General features: G+C 32.1%; 1 protein-coding gene across 1 annotated transcript in view; it reads right to left on the reverse strand.

Annotated features, from left to right (window-relative positions):
- The window catches only part of LOC129219818 (unconventional myosin-Va-like), a 94531-nt gene that overhangs the window by 57478 nt on the left and 21787 nt on the right, over window positions 1-15266 (reverse strand). The window contains 5 exon segments of the mRNA XM_054854122.1: window positions 3707-3913; window positions 5015-5155; window positions 5291-5372; window positions 8147-8280; window positions 12531-12662. Of these exon segments, the coding sequence (XP_054710097.1) occupies window positions 3707-3913; window positions 5015-5155; window positions 5291-5372; window positions 8147-8280; window positions 12531-12662 (696 nt within the window).

The following is a 15266-nucleotide window of genomic DNA, read 5'->3' on the forward strand; positions in this document are numbered from 1 at the left end:
GCTGGCAACTTCAATTTCCATTACTTCAGTAAAAACTTAAGTTGTTCATTACAGCATATTGTTCTGCGGTTGAGTTTTTGAACCCTGTTTGATTCTCGAACAACTGCAAACTTTTTCATTCATCATTGTCACAAAAAAACTATGATACCCCCTTCTTAGTATCCTAAGTTATGCCCAAAACAACTTACCATTGTTTCTGTTTTTTTTTTCATCGTTCAGTCTCATTGCCCATAATTTTCTACTAAATTGGTTACATTCTAAACTCATTTTCCCCAAACATTAGTATTGACTTCCAATGTTTTACCATTTATTTTAATAAAAACTATGACTCATTTGGAAAAAAAATCTAACCAACCGTCAAAAGTTTTCTATATCCGTTTAACAACACAAGCAATGGGGTATCCAAGGGGGGTGATTTGGGATACATCCCTGTCTTAAACATGGAAATTTTCTTAATTTGACCATAACAAAGGACTAATACTAACCACATTTGACTCCGAAATTCAACCATATCTCATTTGAAGATATTCTTTCGAGCAATGTCATTAATTACAAGTGTATTAGTTTTTTTGGAAAAAGATTTTTTTCATCCAGGTTTTCATTTACTAAGGATTTGTTTTGAAAAGTGACTTTAAAAATACAAATAATTTATGCTTTCCAAAACAAATTTGTCAACAATACCTCACAACTAAATTTTATTTTTCTGCAAACTATCACTTCAGTTTTTCCCAGCAAAAAAAAAACAGTGATGAGGACACATCATTCATTGACAGCCATTCTAATAAGAAATATTGAAATAATGAAAGCTTTTACGGGTTAAATTATACTTTGTATTATATTGGTTTTACTCTATTAAAAATATTTTCATAAAATGGTGCGTCAACTCATGCAACCTAATTTGAAAGAGTGTCCACATTTGGTTCAGTTGTCAAAAAATGTAACATTTCTGTCACACGCCTATTACAGAAAAAAACTTTAAGGAACAATTCATTTAATGATGCTTTTTAATTTTATCAAAAATATATCTATTTAAACTTGCCAACAATTAAATAATAATTTTCATTTTAGTATTTTTTTGGTTCACAACATGTGAATTCTCACCTCCGCGGCATGTCACACACCTTGTGTGACTGTTTATGCTGCTTAATAAGTTGTTAATTAAAGTATGTACTTATTTATTTGTTATTCCTTTCACAGGTGTCTCAGATACTAATTGTTTAAGTATATTTAATTTTTTAATATAGTGTTTTAGTAGGAAAAGGAGTCATGACACGCAATAAATTCTCACCTCCATTACCTAAACACAAAATGCCATCCCTCATTAACACGTGGCGGTAATGACATCAAATTTTATTTTCCATGATACTAGGGAGCCCCCTTGTTTATTTTCAGCCATAAAAAAAGTTGTGAGATTTCTGTCAAAAAACAAGAAGATGGATTTGGCTTTAAAAACTAAGTGTGGTTATTGTGACTTCTCACCACCGTGAACTTGAATTTCAGGGATGTAAATTAATGTAAAAAAAGAAGTGAACATGTTTTCAAATACTAAACATGTGCAGATTGCAGCAATGAAAAAACAAAATATTTCCCTGAAAAATACATCCGTTAGGCTTATATTAATGGAAAATTCTTCGCCTCCCAGAATTTCACCTCCGTAATAGATCTTAAATCAATGTCATTATTTTGGAGGTGAAAATAACTGATGAAGGGGAAATACATCAATCTTAGGCATTCTACCAATACTATAAATTGCCAGTATGTTCTCAAGTTTACTTAATACTATTTTTTAACACACATTTGAACTAAAAGGATAACTGCTAATTAAGCTGTACTTTAGTTAAGAGAGCTTAATATTAGATTCCCACTAATTATTAAAATAGCTTATTGTTTGCACAATGAACAAAATAACTACTTTGATATTAAATTGGCCTCAATTTTTAAACATTAAAATTTTTATTCTTTCTTTTTTCTTTCCATAAACAAGGCCAGTGGCGGATCCACAAGGGGGGGGGGGAGATTGGGGCGATCAACCCTCTAAAAGGTTTGTAAATTCGAAAAATTTCCATGAAAAGGTCACCTAACTCTCCCCCCTCCCCCAACACATCACAAAAAAATCACCTACGACTGTATTTTTACAACTTTAATTCCAAAAATTTTACATTGGAGAGTCCCTCAACCACCACTTTCCAATGTCATCAAAGAGCGCCAAAATTCTGAATTTTTAGAGCTTTAATTTCAAAAATATTGGCAAATCGAAAACGTTTTCGAAAATGTCGTTGATGAGGGCCTTCAATTACGTTTTTAAAACTTCAATTCTGAAAAAATTCCGGGGGAAAGCCCCCGACCCGAAGTCCTTCCTCTAACATCAATGAAGATCCACTAACATTATGTTTTTGAAGCTTCGGTATCAAAAAGTTGAGGGATAGCTCCTGACCCCATCCTTTCCCTTAACACTACCAAAGATGGCTAGCCATCACATTTTCAAGGCTACAATTTCACATATTTTCCGATGTAAAGTTCCAAACCCCGTTCCTTCCCCCTTACGTCATAAAAAATGGCTTCGGGACTTCAATTTCGGGAGAGGAGCCCCCATGTCCTTCTTTTTTCAACATCATTCAAAGATCGTCTAAAACAGTGTTTTTGGATCTCCTGTATCGAAAAGTTCTGAACCCCATGTCTTCTGCTACGTCATCAAAGGGGGCCTACAACTGCGTTTTTAGGACTTCAATTCTGAAATTTTTTCCAGGGGAAAGCCCCTAAACCCCCTGGTTTTTAGCATCACTAAATATATCTAAAATTGCATTTTTGAAGCTCTTATATCAAAAAACCAGTGTGGTTGAATTCCTGAATGTCATCCTGTCCCTTCAAGAAACCCAAGAATTATTTTTTCGATTATATACCCTTAAATTTTAAAAATTTTCCAGAGGGGGATTGCCAAGCCTCTCTTTTTCTTATTAACCACCACCACCAAATAGTCTAAATCTTTTTCAAATGGGGAATCAGGTCTGGGATTTTGGGCGGTTTCTTTATCTTGTTGTCGAATAGTTAAAGAGAGATTATTAAAATAATATCTTGATACTACAACATTTTTTTTATAAGGAAAAAAGTACGATTGAGGGCCTAAATGGCTACTGAAAATAGTTCACGAGTCCTCAAATGAATCAAAAGTTGAAGAGTTTAATTTGGATAATGGATCCAAAATATTAGTAGAATTTTTTTTTTTTTTTACAATTTTTTATTCTTGTGTGTGGTACTCGAAACACTTATAACTTTCATTCAAAATCCTTGAACAGTTTTCATTACTTGGAAAAAAAAAACCACCATGCTTCATTTCTTAAACTTTTTAAAAATGTTTTTTCATTATTCCTCCCCCCACCCCCATAATGCATTACTCAATTGCCCCTCCCAAAAAGAGCATTTGGATCCAAAACTGAATGAGGCATTATTTTATTATTTCATTTAGGAGTAAAATAATAGGAACTTAGCTGGGCCATTGTTTATGGTTACTTCTAGTAGGTAACACTTTCATTTAAGAATTAAAAAAAAAAAAAAATAAAGCAAAATATTTTGAAATTGAAAATATTTGCGTTCAAAAGTTACGTTTTTTGGAGAATGACCCATTTAAGGGACGTACATTAAGAAGGGTTTTAATGTAATTAAACATTCAATGACAAAATTATTATGACATGTGAAAAAATGTACTGACTTGACTAGCTTTAAGTATGTTGATATGTTCTTCCATTACAGTGTCTCTATTTTTCTCAAGAAATCCTGTAACTTCATATTTTACTTTATCAGCAAAGTGATGAATGATGAATGCAGTGTTGGACAATCGAGGTTTTTCAAAATGCTTCCATTTTTTACATTGTGCAAACAATTTTTGACACCATGTTTCATCTGTACCCTTGGGCATCTGTAAAATAAATTACACAAATTGACATTAAAGTGGCTTGACAATACATTAATTTCAACAAATTTTATAGCTAAATTTACTATTTCAATTTTTAGTTTTAAAATGGCAGGTGCACTAATATTATTTTTCCAATTTTGGTTTTAAATGATTGCCTAAACAAATATTCAATAAATCTCCATATCAAGAAGTTGATTCATTTCTTAATTCTTTACAGCAAAAATTAGTTGAACTGGGATAAACTTTGCAATGAGTTTTATTTCATTCGTATGACTGATATTAAATGCCATTTGCAGAATATTTTACAACCATTCTTGGAACATAGAGATCTAAAAGTAAGAGTCTATTTTCATCTTTCTTATACTGGATGTACTTATTCATTTGGTGTACTCAATTGTTTAACATTCTAACTGCATATTTCACTATTTTAACAGAATTTGAACTCACATCTAGCTTACATGTTGAAAAGCAATTACTCTAAAAGCTTTTTCATTTTTTACTGCTAATAAAGGATAAATTTTCCAACACAAAATAATAATAATAATAATAATAATAACAAAAATAATAATAATATTAATAATAATAAATATTTGGCAAGCTGAAATTTATAAAACTCACTAAAAAACATTTCACACATTTTTCATTATTTATTTAGTTATTATCTGTCAAGTTATTAACGTCAGTATTCTTTTAAAAAATTCAGAATTCTGCAAAAGTAAACTTATTTTCGGATAGAAAAATATTTAATATCAATAGAAAAAAAAACGCCTGCATTTGCTCCTAAATAATTTGATCATTTAAGTTTAAATAATCCAATCAATAGAGTTAGAAAAACTTCAGTCATTATCTCATAAGTCAAAATAATTCAGGCATTGTCATTAAAGATTTAATATTCCAATCTCAGCTATACCACCATTTGGCAACTGATAGGAAAAAGGAAAGGAAAAAAAAATAAATAAATAATGCATAAAATCATAAAAACTGACCAATTTTTGTTAAGATTACAAAAAAAAAACCTGAATGGCTTGTAGGTATGTAGTTGCAAAAGAAAGAAATGCAAAAGCTATACATTCTGCCAAATACTAATAATTTTATAATTCTTACCTTACATTCTTCATCTAAGAGATCCAGGATTCCTAGTTTACTCTCTATAAGGTCTATACAAGGTTGATTGTCATAGAAATCAATGAATTTCCATTCTATCTGTTCACGTACATATTCCTCTTGCTCAAGTTTAAAAACATGCTGGACAAAAAAATATTTTGAAGATGTAGTAAAGCCAAAAGAACAAAAGAGGTGAAATGTTTGCACAGTAATTTACATTAGTTATATGATTAATTTTTATCATGTGAATAAGTAATTAAACTAATACATACTTACCATATTAAATTGTTGCTGCAGTTTTTCATTTGCATAATTTATACAAAATTGCTCAAAACTGTTGATTTCAAAAGTTTCAAACCTAAAAAAAAAGATTGTTTTATAAAAAAGCAAGTTTTTATAAATTTTTCAGTTTAAAATTTAAAAAATGCAGCTTTTACATTTTACTCCCAATTTTCTTATTGAAATATGTACTCAACTTTACTTTAGGATTATTTACAAATTTGGCAATTTTGCATTCATTAAATAAGATAAAGAATGTAAAAATCCATCTCTATGAAATTTAACTTATCAGATAAAAAATAGAAACAGATTTTTGTAACAGTTGTGTTTCTACTAAAAATTAGTGTAATGTATTATTAGTGTAATCCATACAGTCTTGTGTAGTTTACTAACGTGCCAAGAAGACAATAACTGGTCAAACTGCAGTGAACTTAACTAAAACATTCATAGAGAAATGAAAAGTGAATTATGCTTGTTCTTTTTATATTCTATCCTAAAAGTTTTTATAAATAACTTTGATTTTTGCTTTTCTACTCGCGTGAAATAATTGCAAGATGGCTTTTGAATACACACAATGTCACATGATTTGTGAAGTTTTAAATTATTTGATAAAATGTCTGAGCATGCAATATTTTCCAGTAGCCTCAAAAACAGAAAAATAAAAGTTGGATATTAGTTAATTTTGACCTTTATTGCTGTGTAATCTATGCACACATATGTAACAGAAAGGAACCATTACTTTCATGCATTAAATAAAAATAGGAACTAATTTAAACATTTACAGTAAAATATACTTTAATAAGCTATAACTCTAAAGTTATCAATCTAATTAATTACAGAGAAAATACGAAATACAAACTGAAAACCTAATTAGATTATTACAATGCTTTTTTTTTAAATCAGAGGTTAAGATGTTCTGTTACAACCAATTTCTCAGCATTAAAAGTAAAATTCACCCAAATTTTCATAGAAAAATAAATTGTAAAAAATATCATAAATAATTACTAAGCATAATAATTTTAGCACTTTTTTGAAAACATTTTTCCATAAAAATGCATTAACTTGAAATGAAGTCGAGATATTCCTACAATATTTTTCAAGACTTGAATTCATACACAGTGAAGCACCGTTTATATGTTTCTCTTTTATATGTTTATATCAATTATACGTTTATTGAATTGGTCTCTGCAGAGTCTGATACACATTAACCTATACCTATTATACGTTTTTTCATTTGTACGCTTTTTCATACAGTCCCTTCAAAAACGTATAAACGATGCTTCACTGTTAATTGTTTTCTTTAACCATAATGTATTGTTTCCCCACATTAAGCACATCAAGCTAGGAAGGACAAATTCAAACACAGAAGAGGGTATGGGGAGAAAGATGTGCAAAGCTAACAAAAAAAGAGCACAACTTAGAAGCATTCTCTTTATTCAGCCTTAATTTGGCATTGGACACGCTCACTAAGTGCATGCACGTTTGTATCTGGGCATGCTTAAACTGGTTTAGCAGCAGTTAGTGTAGTAACTTCTTTTAGGATCAACAACTGGCAAGGACGGATACAAGGGAGCGGCGATAGGGGAAATTGTCCCTCCCTGGAGGGACCCTGCACCAGTAATTTTTCTGAATTGAAGTCCTAAAATGCTAGTATTGGCCCGTTTTGATCTCATTATAAAAAAAGGAATTGGGTTTGAATTTTCCTTCTGGAAACTTTTCGAAATTGCTGCTTGAAAATCACAATTTTTGGAGTTCTTTGGCAATGTTCGGAGACGTTTTGAAGCCTTCCCACGTGCAGTCCCCAAATGTAAGTCTAAAGATGCTATTGCAGACATCTGGAGTATTCAGTGTTAGGGGAAAGAATGGGTTTAGTGACTATGCTCTGGTAATTTTTCGAAACTGAAGTTGCAAACAGCGCAATTTTAGAAGACTTCCAATGATCAAGGGGAGGGGTTTCAAAACATTTGCTTGGTATTGTCACAAAATTGAAGTTTTAAAATGTCGTTTTAGGATACCTCTTTCAAAAGAAAAAGAAAGAAAACATTTTCGGGACCTTCTTGGCTAAATCTCTATGTTTCAGTAGTTTTAGATAAAAATGCTGTAGCATCACCCCTCCCCCAAGCATATGTATAAATCAGATATGTAATAAGAGGTCAGCTAAAAATCAAACGCCCCTTCCTTGAAAACTGTCTGCATCCGTCCTCGACAACTGACATATTTTCTTAAAAGTAATTTCAATACACATGAAAAATATAACTTACTTTAGTACATTACTAACATAAAAATTGAGAAACTAGCATTTTATGAATTATGCAAGAGAGATGTAAAGATAAACAACAGTATGCATGCTTTAAATTTAATCCTGTTTACATACACATTTATTTCAAACTAGTGTTACCCGCACGGCTTTGCCTGTAGGTCATGTAAATTAAAAGGTCATTAGGTTCGCCTGTATATTTACAAACAATAGATGATGAAATTCTTGCCAATTGACTCTGTTCATTTGCTCTCCCATTTCACGTCATGATAATTTCGTAATTTACTTGTCCATCTTATAATTTAGCTCCAGAAAATGTTCTTAAAATTGAAATAGAAAAAGAACAAAATCAAATTTTTGAAAAATCGCTTCGAGGTGCACCCTCCCATGCTACAAACTAACTCTGTGCCAAATTTCATGAAATTTGGCCGAACGGTCTAGGTGCTATGCGCATCACAGAGATCCAGACATCCTACAGAGATCCAGACAGAGAGACTTTGAGCTTTATTATTAGTAAAGATACTTATATAGTTTTAACAAATATTTCACCATGAAACTTCAATTTGAAATTACATATAATTTTAAACTTGTCTTACCCATAAATATCAAGAACACCAATAAATTTATGTATTTTTTTGCTGGAAGCCAAAGATTTGTTGATTTGTCGCACAATCCATTCAAACAGTTGTGAATATATATGTTTGGCCAAGGCATCACGAGCAAACATTGCCTAAGACAAAACATTTCCAAACATTATTTTATACATATATTTTCTGAATAACCAAAAACTAGAAGTGATTAAAAAATACAAATTATGATTGCAACAAATATAGGATGTATGTTTTAAATTAGTTCCAGATTCATTTTAGCCCATGTTAGTTTTTAAAAAGTTTAAATAACGAATAATATTAAAGCATTAAAATATAAATTACAAAATACATCTTAGTTTTAAATTTTTCTCTTTGCTGAGGAGAAAAAGTATTTTAAGCTCTGGTAACAATATTTTATTATTGAATAGTTGATTTACAAAATGTTTTCCATGTTCCAACAGAAAACGAAATGGACTCAGCACAGCCCAAAACGTTCAAATCCGTCAAAATTCGAAAGTTTGTATGAAACCAATACTTTCTTCTATATATAGATATCTCGAACTTTGATACCTCAAAAACCTTGATATGATGAATACTTATTTTTCCCTTTGATTTTGCGTATTTATCCAATGTTATTTTTCATTCTTATGTCAACGAGTTTTAAATCAAAATCTTGCTAAGTCGAATATTTTTCGAAGTCAAATATAATTTTTCTTTGAAACCACAGTCTTGAAGCAACTCGAGGAAAGTTTCCAAAAATTTCTCACACTCTTCATTATTTCTCTCAGGGGTTAGAATAGAAATAATTCGGAGAAGCTCATCTACTGTCACTTTCCATTCAAGAGCCCGGGAGTGTCAGAAAATGTAAGTCCTGAGAAGCCCAAAACACCTACCTAAAATTTTCTGCCCCCTTCTCAAATCATTTCGTTGAACCTTTCGACTCTATTTCCACCTCTGTAAAAAGGAGAGATGAATGGAAAACCCCTTTAGAGACACAGGGAATGGTGCAATCCTTTGTCTAACTTATTTTGTTATGAGGCGCTCAAAACCGTTCTGCAACTTGATTATCCAAATCTTTGATAAGTTTAGTCATGGTAAACCACTACATTTTACTACTTCACTAGAGCAGTCTTTTTTGTTCTTTATTCTCTATTATTTTTGGCTCATTTTAAAAATTAATTTTTTTTTTATTTAACTGTTTTTCAACTTTTATTACATGTTTTCACTCATTTTTGACTATCGTGACTAATTTTTAGAATATTATTTTATTATGAGTATAACCTTGTTACCTCGAAAACTCCACACCTTGAATTTTTTTAGTGTTCCTTCGGCTTTGTGATATTGAGAGTATACTGTATTAGATATAGAAGAAAGTAATAAAAGCAGTGCTGTCATGGCAATTATACCAAGAAAATTTTTACTTATATAAGCAACATAAATAATGCAAAGATGTATTTTTTCCTTGTACAACAGTTGTACCAGTACCAGTGAAAAAGTTAAAAACTAATTAAACTAAATTGATCAACAAAAAAAAGGACACAAAAAATCATATAATTATTCCAACTAATAAAGAAATTCCTTCTTCAGTTCATAAAATTGAAGATCATTAGAAATGCACAGAAGTGCAGAATATAATATATGAGGCAGTGGGAAGTAAAGGGATGTAAGTGCCAAAATTAAAAATTTGGAGATAACCAGCACAAGGTAAGTGAACCTCTCCTCTGTCTTAGGGCAAGAGATAGTACTATACTAGCTTGCAAGTTAACTTGTCAGTGACGTCATTAAGCGCGGAGGAAAAACACTGAGTGAAAAGACCGCCTGTAGGTTTGTAAGGAGGATCTCCGATAAGACACCGCACTCGCAGTTGCCTGCTTGGCGAATTAATCTGCTTTGGCATACTTCAACGAGAGTGGAGCACTTGAGCAAAATCGCGCCAAACGCAGAATATCCGGAGATCGCCAACTGTTTGTGAGCTCTGATTGGCTGGTTCGTTCAGTTGCAAATGAATGTATGGATCCGCGCTGCACCGCTCTTAAAATTGAAAATATTTAACGATTCACAGAAATTATGACAAAAAAATGTCCCTTTTGCGTCGGTTTAACTAACTAATCCGATTTCTAAAGCAAAGTGCGTAATTTCCTCCCGATTATCTGGCAAAGCGCAAGGAACTATTCCTTCACTTGGCCGCAGCTCATTTCTCCATAGCCAAGAAAGCTTGCAATCGAGTATAGTAGCCCTGGTAGATACTGTTATACAGCATGATTTGGAAAAACTTTTCAATGAAAACCTACCTAGGACCACAACTTCAAATGTGGTTAACTCAAAACTTGAAAATATCCACTTAAATCCCTTTGCTTCTCACTGTCTCATATGTTTATTTTTTAACATAAATAATAAATGCATAGTAAATAACTTTGCAATGAAATTTTTTGTAATTTAACTCTAAGTCAAGACTGACACATTAAGTAAAACTTTCTTTTCATAAGTTATAAGCAAAAAGATAATACGAAAAATTGACAGAAACATTTAAAAAATCGATATTTTATTGTATGATATTAGAAATCTTAGTGATATTCTCATAATAAAAAAGGGAAAGTTTTAAAAATTTTAAAACTTCAAAATAATAATAATAATAATAAAATAGCAATATTTTTTACAAATCCATAAAAATAATTTTGAGAAAACTTTTTTTTTTTAAATGATTACAGAAATCATAACACAAATATTCAAGAATAAACAAAACTAGAAATTTTACAATCAACTCTCGTAAATTCATAGACTCGAAATCTAAAAACATCTAAGATCTTGTAAAATAAGAAATATCAGCATTTAATTGTACAAAACTGCAGATTATTACAGACACCAGCTTTGGCATTACAAGGAATGCCTTTTTTATGGAAACATGCTTTAAAATTATTCAAATTTCCTAAAGACTCTTAACAGGGAACAAAACTTAGATTAACAGAAAATAAAATACAGATTTTTAAGCTATTTCAGGCAGGGTTGGCCGGATTGGACCCAATTGGGTTGGACCCAATGGGTTTTTTTGAAAAAACCCATTTAAAAAAACCCATTATTTAGCCCACTTTTGGGTTTTTTCAAATTTTTGTAGAAGTTTTTTAAAAAATTAATTAATTTAAATACTTTCACAATTTAAACTTCTTTTTTATTTGTTCTAACCACAGATAATGGACATAAAAAATGAATTTTGAACTTAAATAGTATTTCTTAACTCTTAATGTCATGAACAAAATGCTTCAAAGATTTTAAATAAATATATTTAACTTTTTTCTTTAACTGGTCAATAAATAACTCAAATTATCTTGACTAAGTCATGTCACGTCTGATTTTCCCAATATTTGTAGATTGTACAGAGGAAACTACTCTAGCTAAAAGGCTTTCATGTGAATTATTTTCTGCAAACCAACACGTAACAAATCTCGAATAAACAAGGTATATTTTTTAGAAATTAACAGGTTTTACAAACGGTCGGACAGAAAACAGAATAGGATGTACAGTATTTTCATTATCTCACGAAAAAGTTTAATATTTCTTACTATGTACACAGAAATAGAAAAACAGGCAACATAAAATTCAAAGAAATGTCTTGATTAAGTTGGAGTTCAGTAAAAAGGGATTTAAACTACTTGAGGTTCTATAGTAGTTTTGCGTGACTAAATGAAATACAATAAAAATCCAGAAAAAAATGTAGTAATTAAAAACGAACAAACGAACAATAGATTTTATCACTCGAGAAGTAACTTTGCCCTAACTGTTGGTAATCATGGAAACCAAAAAATCTGAAACTTCACCATTCTTGGGTTCCGTTGTCTTTTTTACTTTTCTTCAGAAAACGCTGAATTTTCCAGCTTTTTTTACCCCAAGACAATTTTTGTGCTTTGTCCATATACTTACGCTACAATATGCTACAAGCACCCCACATTTTCCCTAAAAAAAGACAAAAAAAACCACATTTCTTTTAAAAAACCCAGCTTTAGTTGGGTTTTTTTGGGTTTTATTTAAAAAAACCCAAAAAACCCTGGGTCCATGGGCTTTTTTTAAAAAACCCGGGTTTTTGCCAACCCTGATTTCAGGATAGCAGAGTTCTTTGGAGTAGCTAAGTGGGTTGAACACTGGGACTGTTGCATATCGCAAGAGGGAGAGTACTTCGAAAAAAGAATGTTGTAGTTATGCTGTAAATATATTCTTGATTTCTTTATACTAATACTGTTTTAAGGAATTCCCTCATATGCACCATTAAATGAAATCACAAAATTTATTTTCACAACATTGTAATTTTCGTAACAATTCCACTCTGCAATATGAAGTAAACAGAACAATAAATTTTAAAACACTGGCACTGAAGAATACAATGAACATTTAGCCATACCTGAGATTGGGTGAGTTGTTTTGTAATAACTTCTCGCATGCTCTGTATTTTCCTGTTGCATAACCAAATGCTCATTTGATCACATTCAATACCTAAAAGATCACACATAATGACTAGATGAGGATCACTTTCCTGAAAGAAAAAAAGAAATAATACAATTTAGTGCTGGGAAAAAAATTAATACAAACAAAATAAACACATGCTAAAAATAGAAGCCCTAATAGCCTGATTGGTAAAGCATTAGACTCAAGATTGGTCCTTGGTTTGATGCTAGGGGATCGAAGATCCTTTATGTTTGCTAATGGTGACTAGGGCATGTTGAGTATGTCAAGGTCACAGAGTCCTTAAGCTACCATTTCAAATCAATGCCTCTGGCAGAGACAATTCCTTTTGTGCCAGGGCTGGTTTCTCAAGCCAATCCACCACTGCCTCTAACTTATTAAATTCTATTGGTACCTCATTACCAGTTTATTATTTTTTTGTTTACACCATGGGTGGAGTTAAGGGGCTAAGCCCCCCCCCCCCTTTAAAGCTCATCAGCTCATTCAAAGAAAAAAATACACAAGAGTTTTAAAGCCTTCTTTCTATATGTGTATCCCCAAAAAATTTCATTTTTGTAGAAATAGGACTTCTCATTTACTCTAACATTACCGAAGATCGCCAAAGATTAAATTTTTTAATTTAAAATTTAAAAATTTCTCCAGGGTAGGGTCCTTAGGAGCCCTCATGTCTGATTTTCTTCTCTTAACACCATCAAAGATTGAAACTTTGCAAATCTTCAATTTCGACAACATTCCACAGGAGTTATCGCTTTGTTCTCCCCTTCCGCCAACTACATATATTACTTTTTATTTTTTTGGCAGGGGCTTAGCTCCCTTAGATGCAAAAGTCTAACTCCGCTCTAAACTCTGTTTTTAACCCTGATGCAAAAAGGAAGGGGGCTATTAGTTTACAGTGTATAATATCTGTGTGTTTGACTGAGGCAGCATTTCCCAAAGTGTGTTCCACAGAACCCTTGAGTTCCGCTAAAGTATAAGAATGGTTCCGCCGCGAGTTAACTGTTACATAAATTTATTTCCCACTAGTTTCAAGAGAAATGAAATAACCAATATCATGGATCTAAAATGTCGCTCCGGATTGAAAGTCGTCACAGTGTTTTGCATCACCATGCCAGCATAATCAAGTAACTACCATCTGACTCGAGGAAAGTACGTACAGTGAAACCTGTGTAAGCTGACCACTTGTGGTGCACTACTTTAGTAGTCAACTTAAACAGGTGGTCAACTTACAGAGGTTGACTTATATGAGAAGGGTTAATTCCGTGCCTGAAAAAAGCGGTCAACTTACAAAGGTGATCAACTTCACAAGTTTTACTGTACTTAATGAAGCTTCAGAAATAGTTTATTTTTTCAAATCTCGTTTTCTCCAATTAGCAAGATTTATGAAGGCATGAGTAGGCAACACAAATCACTACTTTTCTATATGAAATATGCTGGCTATTTGAAACACAAGTTTTTAAAAGGTTGTATGAACTTCCAGATGAAATGAGGGTTTTTTCAACTGGAGCAAAAGGCATCAATATTTTGAGCTGTTTTTAATGTTTTACATGAGGAACGACGGCTGATCAATATTTTGTCAACATTTCTGATGAACTGCAAGAAAAAGCTATTTTCACTCAAACGGAAACAGTAACCACATTTGTTGGGAAAAACAAAATAACAGCATTAAAAAGAAAGCTGAATTTTGGTATTTCTTGCCTAAAAAGAACAGCTTTGAATATAACAGAAACTTTTACTCTCTTGGCGGGAATTTCTGTCAGAAACAACCATTTGTGGCATGATAAATCCGCCATTACAGAGGACCCTGGAGAGTGCAGTGAAGTATACTGTCCGATATAATGAAACTTTCCTCTCTGTATTCCATACGAGCTATTGATAGTTCCGTATTATCGCATTTGCTAAAATTCGGTTCTATGGCGACATTTGAACTTTGCGAATGGAGATGCAAATGTATACCAAGTTTCTTTCAATTTCATGCATTATGTTTTGAGTTAGATCACCCTCAAGAAGGTCAAATGCTTTCTAAACACAAACAGCCAGACAGATAGTTTCCAAAAATGGTTAAGATAGGTTCAGTTCACATTAAAACATGTTAATCTGTCACGAAAATTTTCAAGTAATCAAATAGTTTCTTCCATGCAGAGGAAAGTTATCAAATGATGATCACTTTTTATATTTATTATTTGACTCCTACATTGTTAACATTTTGTCTTTTAGTCATAACAAAAATGGGGTTCCTTGAAGTAAAAGCAAATTGCTAAGGATTCCGGTGTCTAAAAAGTTTGTGAACCGCTGGTCTGAGGTACTGTACTCTTGTATGGGTGAACAAATTTCGATTTTTTTTTGAGCAATCACGATTGCTTATTGCTTTCATTTGACTGTTTTGAGGTCCTATCATTTTATTTTCCCACCAGCACCCTCTGCAGCATCACTGTCAACCGGCCGCCTCAGGATGCTGCACCTCTAGCGAAAACAGTCTCCAGGTTGCGTCAATATCCTACACTTACACGCATACATACACGCACGTACACATACACACACATACATACGCCTACACACACAAACACATACAGACACCTACACATAGACACACACCTACACACAACTACCCACACACTCATGCCTGCACACAGACATAAACACACATGCTTACACACACACATGCAAATACCCCCCT

Source organism: Uloborus diversus, chromosome 4 (assembly GCF_026930045.1).
Source record: "Uloborus diversus isolate 005 chromosome 4, Udiv.v.3.1, whole genome shotgun sequence".
In the NCBI taxonomy this organism is placed as follows: domain Eukaryota; kingdom Metazoa; phylum Arthropoda; class Arachnida; order Araneae; family Uloboridae; genus Uloborus; species Uloborus diversus.